The sequence below is a fragment of the Balaenoptera physalus genome, assembly GCF_965194825.1.
Source record: "Balaenoptera physalus genome assembly, chromosome: 2".
Taxonomy (NCBI): Eukaryota; Metazoa; Chordata; class Mammalia; order Artiodactyla; family Balaenopteridae; genus Balaenoptera; species Balaenoptera physalus.
Genome location: NC_138883.1, coordinates 49,997,198 through 50,020,366, shown reverse-complemented (window position 1 = coordinate 50,020,366; position 23,169 = coordinate 49,997,198). Strand labels below are relative to the sequence as shown.

At 35.4% G+C, this 23,169-nt stretch overlaps 1 protein-coding gene across 3 annotated transcripts in view; it reads right to left on the bottom strand.

Moving 5' to 3' along the window:
• MAP4K5 (mitogen-activated protein kinase kinase kinase kinase 5) overlaps positions 1 to 23,169 on the bottom strand; it is a 152,831-nt gene that overhangs the window by 42,545 nt on the left and 87,117 nt on the right. For 2 of the 3 annotated variants that reach the window (XM_082452103.1, XM_082452105.1), the window contains exons 14-21: positions 19,294 to 19,372; positions 10,054 to 10,112; positions 8,965 to 9,032; positions 7,038 to 7,080; positions 6,193 to 6,403; positions 5,223 to 5,320; positions 5,013 to 5,054; positions 4,035 to 4,119 (exon numbers count right to left, since the gene is read on the bottom strand). In XM_082452103.1, the coding sequence (XP_082308229.1) occupies positions 4,035 to 4,119; positions 5,013 to 5,054; positions 5,223 to 5,320; positions 6,193 to 6,403; positions 7,038 to 7,080; positions 8,965 to 9,032; positions 10,054 to 10,112; positions 19,294 to 19,372 (685 nt within the window). The remainder of the gene's footprint in view (positions 1 to 4,034; positions 4,120 to 5,012; positions 5,055 to 5,222; positions 5,321 to 6,192; positions 6,404 to 7,037; positions 7,081 to 8,964; positions 9,033 to 10,053; positions 10,113 to 19,293; positions 19,373 to 23,169) is intronic. The other variant, XM_082452104.1, reaches the window with a different exon arrangement.

Below are 23,169 nucleotides of genomic sequence, written 5' to 3'. Positions count from 1 at the left end.
AACAGCAGATTACATTTTCTTCTCAAGTACGCACGGAACATTCTCCGGAAAGATCACATCTTGAGTCACAAATCAAGGCTCAGTAAATTTAAGAAAACTGAAATCTTATCAAGCACCTTTTCTGACCACAATGCTACGAGATTAGAAATCAATTACAGGGCAAAAAACGTAAAAAACACGAACACATGGAGGCTAAACAGCACATTACTAAATAACCAGAGATCACTGAAGAAATCAAAAAGGAAATCAAAAAATACCTAGAGACAAACGACAATGAAAACACGACGATCCAAAACCGATGGGATGCAGCAAAAGCAGTTCTAAGAGGGAAGTTTATAGCAATGCAAGCTTACCTCAAGACACAAGAAAAATCTCAAATAAACAATCCAACCTTACACCTAAAGGAACTAGAGAAAGGAGAACAAACAAAACCCGAAGTTAGTTCAACGAAAGAAATCATGAAGAACAGAGCAGAAATAAATGAAATAGAAACAAAGAAAACAACAGCAAAGATCAATAAAACTAAAAGCTGGTTCTTTGAGAAGATTAACAAAATTGATAAACCATTAGCCAGACTCATCAAGAGAGAGGACTCAAATCAATAAAATTAGAAATGAAAAAGGAGAAGTTACAACAGACACCGCAGAAATACAAAGCATCCTAACAGACTACTACAAGCAACTCTATGCCAATAAAATGGACAACTTGGAAGAAATGGACAAATTTTTAGAAAGGTGTAACCTTCCAAGACTGAACCAGGAAGAAATAGAAAATATGAACAGACCAATCACAAGTAATGAAATTGAAAGTGTGATTAAAAATCTTCCAACAAACAAAAGTCCAGGACCAGATGGCTTCACAGGTGAATTCTATCAAACATTTAGAGAAGAGCTAACATCCATCTTTCTCAAACTCTTCCAAAAAATTGCAGAGGAAGGAACACTCCCAAACTCATTCTATGAGGCCACCATCACCCTGATACCAAAACCAGACAAAGATACTACAAAAAAGGAAAATTACAGACCAATAGCACTGATGAATATAGATGCAAAGATCCTCAACAAAATACCAGCAAACAGAATCCAGAAACACATTAAAAGGATCATACACCATGATCAAGTGGGATTTATCCCAGGGATGCAAGGATTCTTCAATATACGCAAATCAATCAATGTGATACACCATGTTAACAACTTGAAGAATAAAATCCATATGATCATGTGAACAGATTCAGAAAAAGCTTTCGACAAAATTCAACACCCATTTATGATAAAAACTCTCCAGAAAGTGGGCATAGAGGGAACCTACCTCAACATAATAAAGGCCATATACGACCAACCCACAGCAAACATCATTCTCAATGGTGAAAAACTGAAAGCATTTCCTCTAAGATCAGGAGCAAGACAAGGATGTCCACTCTCACCACTATTATTCAACATAGTTTTGGAAGTCCTAGCCACGGCAATCAGAGAAGAAACAGAAACAAAAGGAATACAAATGGGAAAAGAAGAAGTAAAAGTGTCACTGTTGCAGATGACATGATACTATACATAGAGAATCCTAAAGATGCCACCAGAAAACTACTAGAGCTAATCAGTGAATTTGGTAAAGTTGCAGGATACAAAATTAGTGCACAGAAATCTCTTGCATTCCTATACACTAATGATGAAAAATCTGAAAGAGAAATTAAGGAAACACTCCCATTTACCACTGCAACAAAAAGAATAAAATACCTAGGAATAAACCTACCTAGGGAGGCAAAAGCCCTGTATGCAGAAAACTATAAGACACTGATGAAAGAAATTAAAGATGATACAAACAGATGGAAAGATATACCATGTTCTTGGATTGGAAGAATCAATATTGTGAAAATGACTATACTATCCAAAGCAATCTGCAGATTCAATGCAATCCCTATCAAATTACCAATGGCATTTTTTACAGAACTAGAACAAAAAAAACTTAAAATTGTATGGAGACACAAAAGACCCTGAATAGCCAAAGCAGTCTTGAGGGAAAAAAACGGAGCTGGAGGAATCAGACGCCCTGACTTTCGACTACACTACAAAGCTACAGTAATCAAGACAGTATGGTACTGGCACAAAAACAGATATATAGATCAATGGAACAGGATAGAAAGCCCAGAGATAAATCCACACACTTATGGTCAACTAATGTATGACAAAGAAGGCAAGGATATAAAGTGGAAAAAAGACAGTCTTGTCAATAAGTGGTGCTGGGAAAACTGGACAGCTACATGTAGAAGAATGAAATTAGAACACTCCTTAACACCATACAAAAATAAACTCAAAATGGATTAAAGACCTAAATGTAAGACCAGACACTATAAAACTCTTAAGAGGAAAACACAGGAAGAACACTCTTTGACATAAATCACAGCAAGATCTTTTTTGATCCACCTCCTCTAGTAATGGAAATAAAAACAAAAATAAACAAATGGGACCTAATGAAACTTAAAAGCTTTTGCAAAGCAAAGGAAACTACAAACAAGACGAAAAGACAACTCTCTGAATGGGAGAAAATATTTGCAAATGAATCAACGGACAAAGGATTAATCTCCAAAATACGTAAACAGCTCATGCAGCTCAATATTAAAAAAACAAACAACCCAATCAAAAAACAGGCAGAAGACCTAAACAGACATTTCTCCAAAAAAGACATACAGATGGCCAAGAAGCACATGAAAAGCTGCTCAAAATCACTAATTATTAGAGAAATGCAAATGAAAACTACAGTGTGGTATCACCTCACACCAGTCAGAATGGCCATCATCAAAAAATCTACAAACAACAAATGCTGGAGAGGGTGTGGAGAAAAGGGAACCTGCTTGCACTGTTGGTGGGAATGTAAATTGATATAGCCACTATGGAGAACAGTATGGAGGTTCCTTAAAAAACCAGAAATAGAACTACCATATGACCCAGCAATCCCACCACTGGGCGTATACCCTGAAAACCATAATTCAAAAAGACACATGCACCCCAACATGTTGTTCACTGTAACACTATTTACAATAGCCAGGTCATGGAAGCAACCTTAATGCCCATCGACAGACGAATGGATAAAGAAGATGTGGTACATATATACAATGGAATATTAGCCATAAAAAGGAACAAAATTGGGTCATTTGTAGAGACGTGGATGGATCTAGAGACTGTCACACAGAGTGAAGTAAGTCAGAAAGAGAAAAACAAATATCATATATTAACGCAGACATGTGGAACCTAGAAAAATGGTACAGATGAACCGGTTTGCAGGGCAGAAATAGAAACAGAGATGTAGAGAACAAATGTATGGACACCAAGGGGGTAAAGTGGCAGGTGGGGGTGGTGGTGGTGGTGGGATCAATTGGGAGATTGGGACTGACATGTATATACTAATATGTATAAAATAGATAACTAATAAGAAACTGCTGTATAAAAAATAAAATAAAATTCAAAAAAAAAATTAAGACACCACATGATCACACACACACACAATAAAAGTTAAATTTACTACTTTTGCTTTTATCCTTCTTTCTCTGTACACACATATTTGTTTTCATTGTATGAACTGTTTAAGTTATGAGCATGATACCCCTTTATTCCTAAATATTTGTGTGCATTTCTTTAAAAAAAAAAAAAAAGGTCTTATACAACCACACAACAATGATCAAAATCAGGATATTAACACTGAAACAATACTATTATCTAATATCTTGATTTTACTGAAAGCGATTATCAATTGTCTCAGTATTGTCCTTTTACATAAATGAAAATGCCGAATTATGGTTGCAGTCAGTTGTGATGTCTCTTTAGTCTCCTTTAACCAGGAACTGTTCCTCTTGAATTCTGATGCCTTAAACTAAAACTATTTACCTATTTAGGTTGTTACACTAAATAGTATAATACCTACACTCCTTAGCCTCTAAGTTGAACTTTTAAAGTAAAAAGCCCTCAGTTCACTGATCATAAGGATCTTTTCTGATAATGAATATTTTGTTGGAGATATATATAAAAATTCAGAAATGTTACCTTTTGTATCAGGATGTATCCAGGATGTTGCACAATTAATTTTCAAAGGACAGCCATCAAAAACTTTGGAAAAACATGCTCCCATCTTATTTATAAAGAAAGAAATGTTGACTTATTTGATTAGATAATTTTATACATTCTTAGAAAATAGCTAAGATTATTATGAAATGCTAAACTGACTCTTATTTGCATATACTTGTGGTCTCATTACAAAACAAAATTCATATTTTGGTATAATTTAACGCTTTCTATGAAGAGAGTTTTACACTCTTTCCTTGTGTAATCCACTACTTTACAGCAAAAATATCAAATTTATCAAAACGTCTACATATGTCAATGATACATTCTAGGAATTTTACATCACTACTTATCTTTAGGACTAACATTTAATAATGGGAAACAATTAATGATTTTATTGAGTAACATCACAGTGATTATAATTGCAGTATACCTCCATAATAGTGATGAAAGGCGAAAGACTGATATTTACACTAAAGTTTTACTGTATAAAAAGGTACAATTTATAAGGCACCCATTCATATGACTGGCTGAACTACCTTAGGTAGGTTCTACTGAAGGGCCAGAGAACAAGAGTTAACAGGAGCTTCCCTGTTCCTTTTCACTGTGTATAGTTCAATGTAAAAATGGCTTCAGGGGTAGAAAGATATTTAACCAACATAATGAAGAGGACACAGTACTAGTAATACCATCACATTAAAATTAAATTGGCCTTTGTAGGCTAATCAGAGAACCCAACTGTCCGTACTTTTAAAAAGTGAAATTTACCCAATTCTAACTAACTCACTCAAATTAGGGTACATGATTTGATCCATGGTATATCCAAATGCATTTAATGCCTTTGTATTTTATGAATCCTTCCTTTCAATGGCTCAAGATACTTGATAGCAAATAAACAATCTTCTGTTGCTTCGAAAGAGAGAAAAATTGGCAAGTGGTTCACATAAAAATATTCCTTACCAGCACTTTTGGGGTGGGTGGGAGGCCATTGATTACTGGTTTCTGTGGGAAAAGTGATTTTTAATACTGTAAGACCTCTTAAAGCCTCAAGAAAAACTTTATACATTTAGAAATCCAGTTATTCAAATTCCTGAATTAAATAGACTATGCCCTTTATATGATAAATACAGTATTATTTACAACTAATCACCAAACGCCTGTTATACCTACAGGGAAATCTCGCTTGTCCTTTTTTCGTGGTAACTGTGGTGCTTGCGCTGATCCTTCTGTGTTTTCACTCATCAGCTTTGAAATACCATCACCATTTCCTAAAGAGAATCATGGTTAAAAGCTGAATGACCATACAAATAAGTACTTTCCTTGAAAAATCATTTCCCCTTCCCCCCAGTACTTGTTTTCCATTTGGATGTTCCTTTATAGGGAAATATTCCCTACTGTCAGATGAGTTAAAGCATCTCTGGTGCCTTTCTCTAGCTTATGTGGAGGCAGCACTGCATCTATAGCAGTGGTCTTAATCCATGAAAACAACAAATGTCTTTTCATATTGTGAGAAAAATGAAATCTGACCTACTAATGCTGATATTCAAGGCCTGTCATAATTTAACTTCAACCTACCTTTTTAAGTCCTATCTCCCAGTATATACCCTTCAAAAGCTCACACTTCTACCATGCTAGACTGTACTTCCAACACATTCTAGATTTTCCTGCTTCAGTGCATTTGTTCATTCTTTCTTGTTCTCTAAGAATGCCTGTCAGTATTGGTTCCACCTATTAAAGGCTCACCAAGCCCTTTAATGCTCTGCAAGGGCCTACCTCCTCTGTTCCCTATCCTTATCTCCCTCAGAGATCTCTTGCATTGTTACGTATAGTTACTTACTGTAGGAGACACTTAAACAAAATGTCTTGTCTGATATTATGTGCACATGGGTATAACTTCTGCTATAGACCCTGAACTTCCTGAGGGCAGGGTCATCCATTCATCTTTCTAGATCCTATAATATTTAGTAAGGGATCAAATTAGGGTTGAATTGGATTGAATCTATTTATAGTCCACCCATGTGGAACTTTAAAGAACCTTCACAAAGCTTCAAACAGTAATAAGACTGACTAAAGAAAAAAGACATTCTTTAAAATATGAACAAAACGGCTTTCTTTTCAGCCTTCACTTTGATTTATTTACCGAGATCACAGTATCTAGCTGTATGCACTCCAGGCCTGCTGATACTGCTAGCCATACCAATAGAGGAAGTCTCAGCTACAGGACCACAACTTGGGCTACTCTGTCTTCTGAGAACTTGGGGAGCTCTGTTCTCTGAATCAGGACAACGTTTTACAGTTGATGATTTTTCTTCATCTGGGAGGTTGTCTTCAGGGTAACTGTTTATCCTTGGCTAGTTGATAATAAGAAACGAAAGTACTTTAATAAATTTGGACATAAAACATTAACACTTTGTTATTATTATGCATCAAAGACTTTAGGGGGAGGAGAATATGCCTTTTTTTTCTTTCTCCTGTATAGTTCAATTCACTGGGCCAAGTAAGCAAGGTAAGCAAGAGCTGAGTTACTATCCCAACACAGCTATGAACTTGCCATGTGACTTTTAAGCAGCCCTAACCCCAAACTGATGTTTTTATAACCAACAAAATCATATACATAATCCACAAAATATTTAATAACTACAAACAAGCAAGGAAAGTGACTTAATAAAGTATGACTCTAGTGCACTGTCCAACTGTAGTAATAAATGAGGACTGTAAATGATGAACTCCTCTCCTCTCCATGTGGTCAAGTATTGCCTCAAATGAGTAATAACCTATCTTTGCCTTTTTCTAATAGCTATAAAAATATTATATTTCTCACGAAATCTTCTTTAATATATTTTTACATCTTCATAATATGCTCTTGAGGAAAACTTTACCCTAAAATATATTTAAGAGAATTTTGAATAAATTCAATAGTTATTTAAAAAATTTATATTATTATTTAAACAAGGATATATTGTTGAAAATCTTTAAGTAGCTCACCTTAGGAGGTAGGGGAGGTGGTATTGCACGTTTTGAGGTTGATCTAATACAAAGAGAAAAATGCAATTTAGATGGTGATAAATGACCATAACATAAAACACAGAGAGAGCATTAGATGTGCATTAAAATCTGCTTCTATTCAGGGGATATAAAAGACAATTAGATCATGGTACAGAGTATTTTTAACATGTGTTTTTTTTTTTACTTTTTGTTTGTTTGTTTGTTTATTTATTTATGGCTGTGTTGGGTCTTCGTTTCTGTGCGAGGGCTTTCTCTAGTTGTGGCAAGCGGGGGCCACTCTTCATCGCGGTGCGCAGGCCTCTCATCATCGCGGCCTCTCTTGTTGTGGAGCACAGGCTCCAGACGCGCAGGCTCAGTAGTTGTGGCTCACGGGCCTAGCCGCTCCGTGGCATGTGGGATCTTCCCAGACCAGGGCTCGAACCTGTGTCCCCTGCATTGGCAGGCAGATTCTCAGCCACTGCGCCACCAGGGAAGCCCCAGAGTATTTTTAAAAGCTATAGGAAGACCTAAGATCTCACTCTGTCCAACTGTATTAGTATGACTATAAAATAGAGTTTTTATAAAGTGAATACGAAGTGTTTTTTACTTTATCGTTACGCTTTGCAACATTTAATATGTAATAAAAATGAAATTAAACTTAGTAGTGAAAAAGAGATTTGGAATTTTAGAGTTGGAATCCACAGTGAATCATAGATTCAAATGGCTGTATCATCAAACCCTCTGTTACTCCAAGTGGGGTCCACAGATGAGCAACACTGGTATCACCTGGAAACTTTTCTTTTCTTTTTTTTTCTGGCTGCACAACACAGCTTGCAGAATCTTAGTTCTCCGACCAGGGATTGAACCAGGGCCCTCAGCAGTGAAAGCGCAGAGTCCTAACCCCTGGACTGCAAGGGAATTCCCATGGAAACTTTTATAAATGCATCCTCCAGACCTACTTAATCAGAATCTGCATTTTACCAAGATTTCCAGGTGATCCTCCAGGCACATCAAAACTTGAGAATCACTCATCTAGCCCACTGGTTCCACACATTTATCCATAGTCACTGCAATCAATTGGGAAGCTTTCAGGATTCTTAGATTCCACTCCCAAAGACTGTATTCTATAGCAGGGGTTAGCAAACTTTCTATAAAGGGTTAGACAGTAAATTTTGCAGGCTTTATGAATCATATAGTGGTCACAACTACTTAACTCTTTTACTGTGTGAAAGCAGCCATGGATAATATATAAACTAATGATCATGGCTGTGTTCCAACTAACCTTCATTTATGAACACCGAAATTTAAATTTCATATAATTTTCACGTGTAACAAAATTACATTCTTCTTTTTTCAACCATTAAAAAATGTAAATATCATTCTAGTTCGTAGGATGTACAAAAAATAGGCACTGGGCCAGATCTGGTTTATAGGCTTACAGGCCATACTCTGCTAACCCCAGATCCACAGGCCTAATGTGGGGGTCCAGGAATCTGTATTTCCAAAGAGCTCTCTAGGCACTGCAATGCACTAATAGGTTTGGAACAACTCATCTAGGTCAGCCCTGTCACTTAATCGTTGAGGAAAGACAGGTCTAGAATATGAAGTAACCACATTGCAGAGATGGAATTGGGGCTTTCTGAGTCCTACTATCGTATTTTTTCCCATGAGATCATGTAGCTCATCTTTCAGTATATTAACACCACACGTACTGTATTTTGATTTAAAGAACAAAACTACAAAGCCTTAATGATCAACACATTATGCCTTTGGGCAATTAAAAAAAGTCAGACGCTTTTCACTGACAAAAGGCATAGTACAACTTTTATAAGAAAAAAATTAAAGCTTATTAGAATAAAGCACTCCCCACCAAATACTGTTCTTATATAATTAAGTAAAATAAAGTTAAGCTAGAAAAACAACTTACTTGCCAGTATTTGCACCATCAACAAAAGGATTCCACCGTAACAGAAAGTTTGGGTCTGAAGACACTCCCTGTGAAGGTAAAAAAGAGTTTAAGATGTTACCTTATAACAGGTATCATTCATTTTATGTGATTCAAGAACATACTCATTGACATGATTATTAATCATCTTGGCTTTCAACGGTTTAATCTCTAGCTACACTTGCTGTCATTTGACACATTTATGTCAATAACTCATTATTAGATGACTTAAACTTAACAGAATCTATAAACATACTTATAGCTTAAAATGTGACAAGCCCTCTTTACCAATATGCTAGTATATTCCAAAGCAAAACAGAAAAATGTTAACTTTGAATTATGTGCATCACTACTCCATTAGCGTGGAGAACTAAACACTGTATTATTCAATCATCTTTAACTTACTGGTGCCATACTTTTTCTGACTAGCATGGAAATTGAGAATTTATTGTCCAGAAACACATACAGTAGGAAGAGCACCACTTGCAGATGTTAAGAATGAAGAGATCCATTAACAGAAGACAATTACTCTAAAAACTATACTTTTACTATCAGTTAAAAATAAAGTAGATGTTAGGATAACATCTAGGTTGACTCTAATAATATCTTGCTCTATCTATTGTTTCTTTCTTTTTAGTTAAGGAAAGGGTTAACCAAATAGTAATCTCAAAATAAGAGCAATGGTTAAAAAAAAAAACGAAGCTATATTAACAAATAAATATTAAAAACAGTAAGGCAATGCAAAATCGTACTACAAATCTAACAGAATCAGTAAGTAAAAAGATCCTGAGAGCTTAAAGCTGAGGATCAAATTCCATATACTTAATAAATTCATGTGAATTCTTCAAGACTCAGAAGTGTCAAAATGAATGGTTAAAATGGTATATTACACACTGTACCCTAGTCAAAATACACCTAACTAGAAGCGTTTTCAAACTTTAATGTGTGAAATACGTTATTAAAATCAATGCTCTGAAGAGTGTATTACTTTGTTCTTCAGTCAAAGTACACCTGACTATAACTTTTCTCAAATTTTAATGTGTAAAATACTTTAAAAGTCATTATTCCTACCATTTCATCCCGTGCTTCTGTTTCTTTTCTCAGAGGAGGCTCAAATTGTAATTTGTCAACTGTAAAATATAACATATATTCACAAATTCTATCTTAAAGGATCAATCCTGGAAATGTGATGAGAAGCATGTGTACTGGGGAGGGGGGAAGGGAGAGAGGAGAAGAGAAGAAAGAGGAAAAGACAAAAACTCTTAATTTTTTACTACAGAGGACCCCTTCCTTTATGCTCGCCAAAAGAAAGTAACAATTTGGTATCTTCCTAACAATTCTACTTAATTGTTGGTCAGAATCAGGAAATTAAACAGCAATTTTGTATATAAAAGATTTTTTAAAATTAATTAAAAGTAGGTGACTAAGCAAACATTTAAGGATGTTTCTATCTAGGCTATAGACTCTGTCTTGAGACTAATTTAAACTACAACTTTATGGTAGGATGAACCCCACCGCCCTGCCAAATCACCTATAATTATCTAAAAAGAACAAATATTTGTCAAATTAAATATGACTATGGCATTCAGGAATCTAATATTATATTTTCCTAAATGTGTATTTTATTTGGCCTAATGAGACCAATTTTAGAATTATTCCTAATAGTCAAAGAGTAACTTCTTTTATATGAAATAGTCTATAAATCAGAGAAAAGGATGGCTTATTATCTACTCATAAAGTACACAGAATTTTAAAATTCTAAGATATAATGTGACTAAAAGACCAAAAAAATTAAAATATACACTTGCATCACAGAGATACAAGTTTCCTAAATACAATCTTGGTAAACAAAATACACTAAAAAAAAAGCACTTTCAAAAAGTATCTAGTTGTCTTTATTCCTAAAACCAAAATTTGTAAAGCAATACAGAGTACTTATATAATTCATTACACTAAATAAAAACATTAAGTCATAAAATTTTCCTTCTTGTTTTTGTTTCGCAAATTTTATTAAAATATAACACACATAAAAGTGCACCTGTCATAATCAATGAATTTTCACAAACTGAGCACTTACATAACCAGAAGCCAGACAGAGACAACATTACCAGACCCCAAACACTCCCATTTACTCCCCACTCCAAGGATAGCTGCTTTCCTGACTTCTAGCACCATGCATTAGTTCTGCTTGTTTCTGAGCTTTGTAGATTGTTCCTTCTCATTGCTATACCGTACACTCTTCCTTTATGGGAATATGCCATAATTTATTTACCCATTCTACTGGTGGTGGGTATTCAGGTAGTTTCCAGTTAGGGGCTATTACAAACAGTGCTGCAACCAACATTCTAATAAGTGTCTTGTGGGTGAACATGTGGGCATGTTTCTGTGTGTATCTGGCAGTAGAATTGCTATCTTAAGGTAGACAAGTATTCAGCTCTAGGAAATGCTTTCACTTTTCCAAAATGGGGGTGCCAATTTCCAATGCAGCCAGGAATGTAAGTTTGATTGATTGAGTTTTGCAGTTTTTGTCTGTACACTGCATGAACACATTTTGGGTACCTTCCCAGAGGGAGGGAGGGAGGGAGGGAGGGAGGGGAGGGAAGGGAGGGAGGGAGGGAGGAAGGAAGGGTGGGAGGGAGAGAGGGAGGGCGGGCCACATCAAAGATCCCAGGAGAGCCACAGAATTTTCTGAAGGCAAACTTTCCCCTTCCTTGACTACAATGTGAATTAAATGATAGACTTGTGGAGGATTTCATTTATAATTCCTTCAAAATGAGTTAGTTCTGCTATGTACTAAATGGATTATGCGTGAATTCCAAAACAAATCCAACTGCAATTAATGTTTTAATAAACTGGTTGCTAGTGTATGCAATACCCACAGTGCGTCAGGAGGGATTGTATTATAGTTAGAAACGTTAATTAGGTGTTTGCTATTGTCAAACTAAATTTTAAAAATATGGACTGCTTCACGAATTTGCATGTCATCCTTGCGCAGGGGTCATGCTAATCTTTCTATTGTTCCAATTTTAGTATACGTGCTGCCGAAGCGAGCACCATAAAATTTTCAAAGACATTCCATAAAATATAGTATCTACTTTTCAAAAATAATCTAAAATAAAAGAAGTTGTTCATTAATGACTTACTTCTTAAAATAATTTAAAAACATCTTAATTCAAGAGCCATTACTATAATTCACGAAGAACCACTTCACTCATTTGAGACAGAGATGAGTAAAAGTTTTTTTTTTTTTTTTTTTTTTGGTCACAACTAGAAATACTGGCAAGCAGGTCTAGAGATAAATTATAAAAGGCATAAATATGGAAAGGAAAGAAAGAAAATATTTTCAATAATTACATAATCAGCAAATTTCAAGGCTTAAAAAATTACCAGAGAAAAATGAGCTCATAAATTTCAATTAAACATATAGTAAAATATCAACTGCATCCATCCATACCAGTATCAGTGATTGAAAATAAAAATTTCAATTTCATTTCTTTTATATCAGCATAAACATTTAAGATGTTTTACTTTAACATGTAAGAAAAGTATTCCTTAAAAAAATATCAAATTCCTTATGACAAGTCTAAAATTACTACAGCCACACTTTATGGCAAAGAATGCTAGAGTCTCCAGTATCATTGTTCTGTGTGCAAGAATGGACTCCAAGTTGTTTTGTTTTGCTTTAAAGAAAATCCTGGCAGTACCTTTGGGTGTGTCTTTGGCTTATAAAAATACAAAGATGGGGAGGTCTTCTATTATACATCCTCATTTATCTCCACAAGATGTTACTTATTATAGGCATAATAATTATAGGTATAATAAGTAACAGGAATTAGACTTACCCTTTTGCTATAAACAACTACAACATGTAACCCAAATACGTGTGTGCATACAAGCTATATGAAGCAATTATTTGAGGCAATGGATTAACAGACATCACAGGGTTGTAATCCTTGAAAGATGGTGTTAAGATCCCCACTCACCCATGCAGGTCATACAATGACCTACCAGTTAATTTATGCTTTAAACACTCTAAAGAGATCAAAATCCAGACACTCAATGTTGTATCACAACATCCAAGATACAATAAAAAAATGACTAAAGAAGTAGAAAAAAAATAAAAATCATAACCAGTTTAAAAAAATAGATATAGACTCAGAGATGACACAGATGTTGAAATTAGCACACAAGGACTTTAAGACATCTATTATAAATATATTCAAGGATTTAAGAGAAAAGATGGACACAATAAGTAAACAGATGGAAATTATCAGTAGAGAGATAGAAACTATACATGTATGTGTATTATATATGTATGTAACCATCCATCCATCCATCCATCCATTTTTCTTCCTATCTATCTATCTATCTATGTATGTATCTATCTATCTCAATGAAAGTCTAGATCCAGAAAATACAGTATCTGAAATAAAATTCACTGATGGGCTTAAACAGCAGACTGAACACTACAGAAAAAAAGGTCAATGAACTTAAAATTAGGGCAATAGAAACTAAACTTAAGTATAGAGAACAAAAACACCTTATGTGTGTTTACGGGGGTCAGGGAGAACAGAGCCTCAGTGACCTATGAAACAACATCAAGTGGTCTAACATGTAACTGGAGTCCCAGAAGGAGAAGAGAGAATCTGGGACAGAAAAACTGAAGAAACAGTGTCCCCAATTTGAAGAAAATTATCAATTCATAGATCTAAGAAACTCAATAAACACCAAATAGAACAAACAAAAAGAAAAATGCACCTAGGCACATCACAGTCAAACTGCTAACAAAGCAACAAACAAAAAAATCCACAAAAGTTTCAAGGTATAGTACCTATTAAGAATCCAACTGATGCACTTAAATACTTGCTATTCTGTGCCTTTAAAAAAAAATCTGAATTGATGTCATGGATTGTGTTGCAACCTGCAGCTTAAAAAATACCAATGTAGAAGAACATATGGGTATGCTATACTTCAGATAATTTTTCATAAATAGTTTTCCTGACAACAAATGCTTTTGTTTTGGTTATTGTATGTCTATTTCTAGGATGGATCAAAGGTGGTTTAAAAAGGCTCAACTTTAACAATGGCCAAAAAATGCTGCTTGAGTTTGTGTTTCCTACCTGGGAGAGCTCTAATTACTTACCTAGTAAACACTCACTTCTCTAGAACTGTTACTAAGGAGATTTGTGAGACAATACATCTCAAAATCTCTATCACCTTTATCATCCCCAGTCTTCACATAAAATAAAAAGGACAAATGGAATTTTCAAACTTAAGTTGGGTAAACTTTCAGAAATTCTTAGATCTCCTTAGCCTAAAGTAGGTTTTGCTTCTTTGTTTGGCTTGAAAGAAAATGAGGTCAATTCCCTAGGAGCCCATTAACTCTCTCCCAATGAACCCAAAACTGAGCATCTTATACATCTGGGAATACTGCCCCCTACTCCAGTTTCTACATTATTACAGACTAATATAGCTGAGACTTGTACAGTACACACAGTTTTATACTCAAACATGTCCAAGAAGTGTTTCCTCTGAATAACCTTTTCATGGTTTAGAACTCAGAAACTGCCTTCTGGAAAACTTCTCTCTAACCTCAATAAATAGAATCTTGCCAGGTACTGTTAACAACTAACACAACAGTAAAACAGGGTGATGATCCTTGTATTCCTGTCTCTTAATTATAGAGACATGGGCCAATTTAAATCAATGCAAGATTGTCTTAGTAGGACATCTCAAACTGGATATGAAAAAAAATCTTCAGAAGTAGATGACTGCAAAAATCAGTTTCTACACAAGTCTGTTGAATCTAGCTGATGACAACGTGAAATGAATCATTTGCCCAAGACCCATGGAAAAAGATGACTGAAGACACTGATTATCATACTTTAATGTGCATACTATAGCTCTTGAGCTACATTTTTTCTTCCTTTGCCAGCTGAAACTTTTGGATTGTTGACAGACTTGTTACCTATTAATCATGATACCTGTAGAGTCTTTATTCTTTTTTTTTTTTAATTTTTATTTATTTATTTATTTATGGCTGTCTTGGGTCTTCGTTTCTGTGCGAGGGCTTCCTCTAGTTGTGGCAAGCGGGGGCCACTCTTCATTGTGGTGCGCAGGCCTCTCACTATCGCGGCCTCTCTTGTTGCGGAGCACAGGCTCCAGACCCGCAGGCTCAGTAATTGTGGCTCACGGGCCTAGTCATTCCGTGGCATGTGGGATCTTCCCAGACCAGGGCTCGAACCTGTGTCCCCTGCATTGGCAGGCAGACTCTCAACCACTGCGCCACCAGGGAAGCCCAAGTCTTTATTCTTAATACTGCTCTGTGTAACCTTAGTGAGTCCTTGGTATGAGTCCAAATACCTGGCTAAAATTTACTTGTGAGTCAGCTAAAATCATACACTTAAACTGACAGTTGGGCAGTCATTTTCTTTGTTGATACCTCTCATATCCCTTTGGTGCCAATTCTTTGTAATTAGTTGGCTTCCTAGGTAACTGTGAAACCGAGCAGGACCCTATGGGGCTCCTGGGCACGGAAGCCTTTCTGTCCCCTGTCTCTTGACTCCAGCCTCCATGACCTTCCTTGAATTCCAGAGGGCAGATTCGAACTGCTGCTAATCTGGGCAGGGATGCAAAGACAAGGGAGGGGCAGCAGGGAACAACAGTGCAGCCTTGGGTCAGGGTCCTGGTTCTACCTCAAGGGATACACATAACAATGCCTTTAAGCTCTTTTAAGAGGTCAGCATTCTTCATACCAGAGAAAGACCACCTGAGGCTACATTAAAAGAACCAGAGAAGCTCATTAAGATTACCTGAGGCCAGATTAGAAGAATGGAGGCCCTGCACACACTCTAATCTTATCAGCAAACCCACCCTTGAACGGTTGTTATAAAACTCCTCATCAAATCCTCCCAGGTTGGGACACACAGTTTTTAGGGGCAGGAGCCCTCTATGTCGCCCTTTGCCTGGCAAAGTAATAAAGCTATTCTTTTCTACTTCACCCCAAACTCTGTATCCAAGATTCGATTTGGTACCAGTGCACAGAGGCCAAGCTTTTGGCATCAACTGGACTCAACCAAAAAGTGACTTTTCAGATGAAAACTTTTTTTTAAAAAAAAATAGGGAATTTAGGTAACACACCCATATCTGGATCAGAATGAGAAAGTAATCTGCCTTGCCATTCATCAGACTGGGAGGACAGACACAAATCCAAATGCAAAGTCAAGAAGAAACGATGTTTCTCCCAAGGATATGCTGCATATGTAAAGTATCACATGATGACGCCCCCCCCTCTGAATTTCCAATGCTATCTTACTGAGAAACATCATTCTCTAAAATCACAGACTGTCAGAAATTTTGCTGTATGAAATCATATTCATTAAAATGAACCATTCCATTCTTGCCTGTAAGATTTAAGTCAGTGACAGAGAGAAGCAGCCTTAATTTCCAACCTACATACAGAGCTTCAAATAAAGGGGTTACTGAATACAACGTTCCAAGTTTCCAAGGAAACAGGCCTCTGAGTCTATTTTTACAGTATAGACTCTTTCATACACATCCCTACTTTGCTTTAAGGTTTCACCTAAATTTCACTTGAACTCCACTTTTTCCAAAAACCCTCTAACTCTTCTTTTCCTGTTTAATGAGATGTTCCATGGTTCCTCTGGTACTGTGTTCTCCCTCATTGCAAGGAGTCAATAAACCTGACTTTGTTGGACTATACATTTGTCCCTGGTGGTCTTAGGTCAGTCCAGGATCATAATAATTAGTTATGTCCACTAAACACATAGTAAGGATGATTATAGTAATCATAATAGCCCCAAACTGTAAACAAATCAAATGCCTGTCAAGTAAAGAATGGATAAATTGTGGTATAATCATACAATGAAATATTACATTACAATGAAAACAATAAACTATTATTTCTACACATGACATGAATGACTCTCACAGACATAATGTTGAGCAAAAGAAATCAGGCAAAAAAGGTGCATATTGGTTGATCCTATTTATCTGAAGATCAAGATCAGGTAAAAACCAATCTACAGTGACAGAGATCAGAATAGTGATTAGCCTGGGCAGTGGGAGGGCAGGGGGACACAGGAAGATGGAAGGGTATTGATTGTGAAGGAGCATGAGGAAGCCTTCAGAGATTCTGATAATGTTCTATATCTTGACCTGGGTGGTAGTTTCATGAGTGTATACAAATTTAAAAATTCATTGTGCAGTACACTTAAGCAGTTTACTGTATGTGAGTTATCAGATCAATTTAAAAAACTGAAACAAAAAACTAAGAATAGAACTAACTAGGTGTGTATGAAATCTATCAAACAAAAAAAAACATAACTATAAAACACTCCTGATGGACATGAAAGAAGACTTGGGAGAATTTAAAGATAAATCGACCAATAAAATGAACTTCAATTCTACTGTCTTCTGTCTGGTACATGAAGCACATAGGGCTCACTCCATGAAGATATTAGTACTCCGGACACTTATAAAAGAACTAAGTCTTGAGCTCTCTGAGGAAGCCTGTTTTGATTAAGAAGACAGAATATCATAAAGATGTCAACTCTCCCAAAGTTAGTGTACAAATTTATGAGATCTCAGTAAAAACACTGATATTTTTTTAACTTGGTAAGCTAATTCTTACATTTATATAGGGAAAATACAATAGCCAAATATTATAATAAAAAAGGATAGCAATATGGTGTTTGTGTGTGTGTTTGTGTGGAGGGGGTGAGGGACAGTAGGAGGAGGATTATTTCTATCACATTTTAACAGGTATTATAAAGGCATAATAATCAGAAGTATGTGACCAGCACAGGACTAGGTACATTAATGCAACAGAATAGAATTTCCAGAAAAAAACCCTAAAATATATGTGGCAATTTAGTACATAATAAAGATGGCATATCAAATCTATTAGCGAAAATATCAAGTTTTTAATAAATAGCATTGAGGCAAACGGGTAGATATTTAGAATGAAACTGAAGTTGAATTCGTATTTCATACCTTCTACCAAATAAGTTAATACCTTATATCAAACATTTAAATATTAAAAACATGAAACTGTAAAAGTGCAAGAAGAAACAATAGGAAAATCCTTTTATAACCTTAAAATCAGGAAGACCTTACTAAATATGACACAAAAGACAAAAGCTATACAAGAAAAGATACACTTAGACTACATTAATTGAATACTATACAGCTGCATAAAATAAACACAATAGCTTTTAATGGAATATAACTTTGCTACTTTTCTGTCTGGTATTGGAAGCCCAGAGAGTTCATTGGGGATTATATAAGAAGATAGCATAAGAACATATCAACAATCTGGGACTAACAAACACAGAAAATCTTGAACTATTGGTGTAACTATGAAAAGATCTGACTGAAACAACTGATATGGGAAGGACATTCTAACTCTCCAATGACCTAGATTTCCAAAGCTGTATCCAGAAAGCTAGAAATGTCTGGTTTCAAAAAAACAAAATGCTCATCTGCAATAATTCTAATTAGCCTAAAGATATAATAAATTATCTTCCTCCATTATGGTTTATAATTTTTATTTATGGCTTATTTTAATGTAAACATTTTTGAAACAATTATGCATTTAAGTCAATATACTTATACCTAAAAATTCTTTGCAAATCTGTTCTTCCAAATTAATGTGGCTAAAATGACAAATATTGTTAATATAAAATTTTTGTCAATGATTTATTGAATAAAAATCAATTTCCCCCTTTAAATATGCATTTTAGAAAATAGTCACCTTATTGTTACCTTGACTTAAAAAACTGAAACCAACCCAAAGGTCCAACAATAGGAGTTACAATACATCAACTCAATAAAAGAGGATAAAACCATTAAACATAATGGTTACAAAGCCTAGGCTAATACATAGAAAATACTTCTGACTATGTTAAGCAAAATTTTATGTATAGTATAAATTCAGTCATGTAAAACTATATGTGGAAAAAACGTGAAGGAAATTCAGCAAAATATTATCTGTGGGCTGGTGTTGGGTGATATGATTATGGGCAATGTTAATTTTCTACTTTTTTCCTCTTTCAAATTTTCTGCAATAGACATATATTGACTTTATAATTAGAAAATAAAAACTATTTAATTATAAAACCAAGAGAATTCCATTACAAGCCAGAAAAGCAGCCTTTATTTTAGAGGTATCCTGTTATGTTAAAGTATGCAGCCACAGTTAGTGAGATTTTATTATTCCAAAAAATTCCACAAGAACACCCAGCTCAACCCTCCAAAACCACCAATTGTAAATGTATACCAAACACATACAATTTATTTCTGAAGCTGTCCGTTCAGCTCTGGCATTCCTGTTCGTAGATCTAATGGTATGACGAATGATTGCATGGGGCTGTGAATATAAACATAATACATACACTTTAAAAAAATTCAGTGACAAAGTTAGAAGGTCAAACTTTTTCTTTTTAATTAAATTATTATTTTTTTGACAAGCATGACTACTTACTAATAAATTGTAGGATAAATATTTTAAAAAATGAACACTAAGATACTTTAAAAGTGTATTCATTTAGTCCATGTTTATACTGTATAAAATACTGAAGAGATGCAAAGAAAATCAGATGGAAATGTTACCTTCAAAAGAGCTTATAGTCTAGGAAGATAAGACACACAAACACTTATAATATTAGAAAAGGATAAGTGGCATTCATTAAGATTATTATTAATGCCCCGGGGAAGAAGAAATGACCTCCACCTGAAGGGGTAAAGAAATTCTTTATGACAGAGCTGTAATCTCATGTGAGGCCTTGAAGGACAAGTAGGCACTGAATGTGCAGCAAGGTGGGAAAAGCATTTTAGACAGCACAAAGAATATGAACAAAGTGATACAAGAAAAAAAGGAAATTGTGGAGTGTTTAGGGGAATTGGAGTTGGTTATTATGTGACTGCAGTGAACATTAAGTGAAGAGATGACAAAGCTGGAAAGACAGACTTGAGGATGAGCCACATCATGAAAGGCTCTGAATGTCCTGGCAAAATTTCTTGGCAAAAGAATTTTCTGGAGATTTTACAGAAAGGGAGTGCCGTCACAAGAGTCAGCTTTAAGAGTAACCTGATTAAGTATGTAAGAGGGTATGGAGGGAAGAAATACTGCATGGAGGGAGACTGAGTAAGAGTACTGTAGTAAACCAAGGGAGAAAGCTTACCACTTCCACCCTTTTGTACAAGCTCCTGATCTTTTGAAACAATGCCTTCAGCTCAACCCCTATCTACCAAATTTCTGATGACTCATTCTCATTCACTGATGACTCGGACAGTGGCTCAGATGTCTTTTTCTCTACTTTAAGACCCACCATCATACCAAAGGACTTCAAAAGACCATTGCTCTGGATTTAAGTTTTCTGACCTCATCTCTGAAGAACTTCTACCATACTTCAATGCACTCTACACTACTAAGATCATATCCTGGACTCTGTCATCCGCTCTGATATATGAATTCACATAATACTCCAAACTTCTCATCCTTTGAGCTTACTCTCTCATTTACTCCAATAATTTTTAAATGCTCACACTGAACTCTCAAGTCTATCAATCTGTTACTTTCTCACTCTCCACATGCATTTCTCCTATCTTCACTTTTCTTCCTATCCAGTTTAGAGCTGGTGGTCCATAATTTCAAGCAATCTCTTGCATATATCCTAAATTTGATTTGCCTCCCCTCCCCAACCCCTGCTGTCCTTCTGTACACTGGCATACCAAAATGACAACCCTGGATGACTTAAACTAACTACCTTTGGTTAATATCTGAAGTACCAATCACTGCTGGAGGAAAATTACACATTGAAAATTAATCTCATCTGAGCCTTAAACTTTGCCCACAAACACTTCTCTAGTCATTTAACCCATCCATTCTCCTCAATTACTATTTCATAGCTTCACCACACTTTTCAAACCCACCTCCTCCACACTTTCAGGAGACGACATTGCCACCTAGCTCACAAAGAAAACAGAAGTCAAATAGAAGATAACTTCTAGCTATACTCTCAAACTATCTTCCTCTTTAATGCAAAGAAAGAAGTATTTCTTTTTTTTGTTAATCTGAAATATATTTAACGCACAATATTATGTTAGCTTCCGATGTACTACAGAATTATTTGACATTTGTATACATTAAGACGTGATCACCACTATAAGTGTAGTAACCATCTGTCCCCATACAAAATTAATATTATTGACCATATTCCTTATGCTGTGTATAATAACCCTGTGACTTAATTATTATATTCCTGGAGGTCTGTACCTCTTAATACCCTTCACCTATTTTGCCCACACCCACAAGCCTCCCTTCTGGCAAACACCTGTTTCTTCTCTGTATCTGAGTCTGTTTTCATTTTATTTTGTTTTGCTTTTTAGATTCCACATATAAATAAGATCATGTGGTATCCGTCTGACTTATTTCATTAGCATAATAGCTTCTAGATCCATCCATGTTGTCAAAAATGAGAAGATTTCATTCTTAATGGCTAAGTGATATTCCACTGAATATATATACACCATATCCTCTTTATCCATTAGGTTGCTTCCATATGTTGGCTATTGTGAGTAATGTTGGTACATGTATCTTTTCAAATTAGTGTTTTTGTTTTCTCCAGGTAAATACCTAGAAATGAAATTGCTAGATAATATGGCAGTTCTGTTTTTAATTTTTTGAGGAACCTCCATACTGTTTTCCATAGTGGATGCACCAATTTACAATCCCACCAGCAATAACACAAGGATTCCCTTTTTTTCCACATCCTTGTCAACATTGTTATTTGCTGTCTTCTTAATGCTAGCCATTCTGACAAGTGTGAGGTGATAGCTCATTGCGGTTTTGATTTGCATTTCCCTTATGATTAGTAATGTTGAGCATTTTTCATGTGTCTACTGGCCATCTGTGTGTCTTCTTTGGAAAAAATGTCTATTCAGGTCCTCTGCCCATTTTTTATTCGGGTTGTTTTTTTTTTGATATTCAGTTGTATGAGTTCTTGGTATATTTTGGATATTAACCCCTTATCAGGATATATCATTTGCAAATATCTTCTCCCATTAAGTAGACGACCTTTTCGTTGAGTTTTCTTTGCTGTGCAAAAACTTTTTAGTTTGATGTAGTCCCATTTGTTTATTTTTGCTTTTGTTTCCCTTGCCCGAGGAGACATATACAAAAAAATAATGCTAAGACTAATGTCAAAGGCCATACAACATATGGTCTTTTTCTATGTTTTATGGTTTCAGGTCTTACATTTAAGTGTTTAATCCATTTTGAGTTCTTTCTTGTGTATGATATGAGAAAGTAGTCTGGCTTGATACTTTTGCATGTAGCTGTCCAGTTTTCCCAATACCATTTATTGGGAATATACCACTGTATATTCTTGCCTCCTTTGTCATAGATTAATTGCCCATATAAATGTGGGTTTATTTCTGGGCTCTCTATTTTGTTTCATTGATCTATATGCTTGTGGTAGTGCCAGTACCACACTATTTTGATTACTGTAGCTTTGTGATATAGTTTGAAATCAGGGAGTCTGCTTCCTTCAGCTCCATTTTTCTTCCTCAAGTTGCTTTGGCTATTTGGGGTCTTCTGTACTTCCACACAAATTGTAGAATTGTTCGTTCCAGTTCTGTGAAGAATGCCATTGGTATTTTGATAGGGATTGCACTGAATCTGCAGACTGCCTTGGGCAATATGGTCATTTTAACAATATTAATTCTTCCAATCCATGAGCACAGTATATTTTTCCATTTTCTTTTTTATTGTTTTTTTTTTTTTTTTTGGCTGTGCCGTGGGGCATGTGGGATCTTAGTTCCCCAACCAGGGGCCAAACCCATGCCCCCTCCATTGGGAGTACAGAGTCTTAACCACTGGACTGCCAGGAAAGTCCCTATTCTTTCTGATGCAGTTGTAAATGGGATTGTTTTCTTAATTTCTCTGATAGCTCTTTTTTAGTGTATAGAAATGCAACAGATTTCTGTATATTAATTTTGTATCCTGCAACTTTACTGAATTCATTTATTAGTTCTAATAGTTGTTTTTTTCTTTTTTACTGCATCTTTAGGATTTTCTATATATACTATCACATTATATGCAAACAGTGACAGTTTTACTTCTTCTTTTCTAATTTGGACTCCTTTTCCTTATGTTTCTTGTCT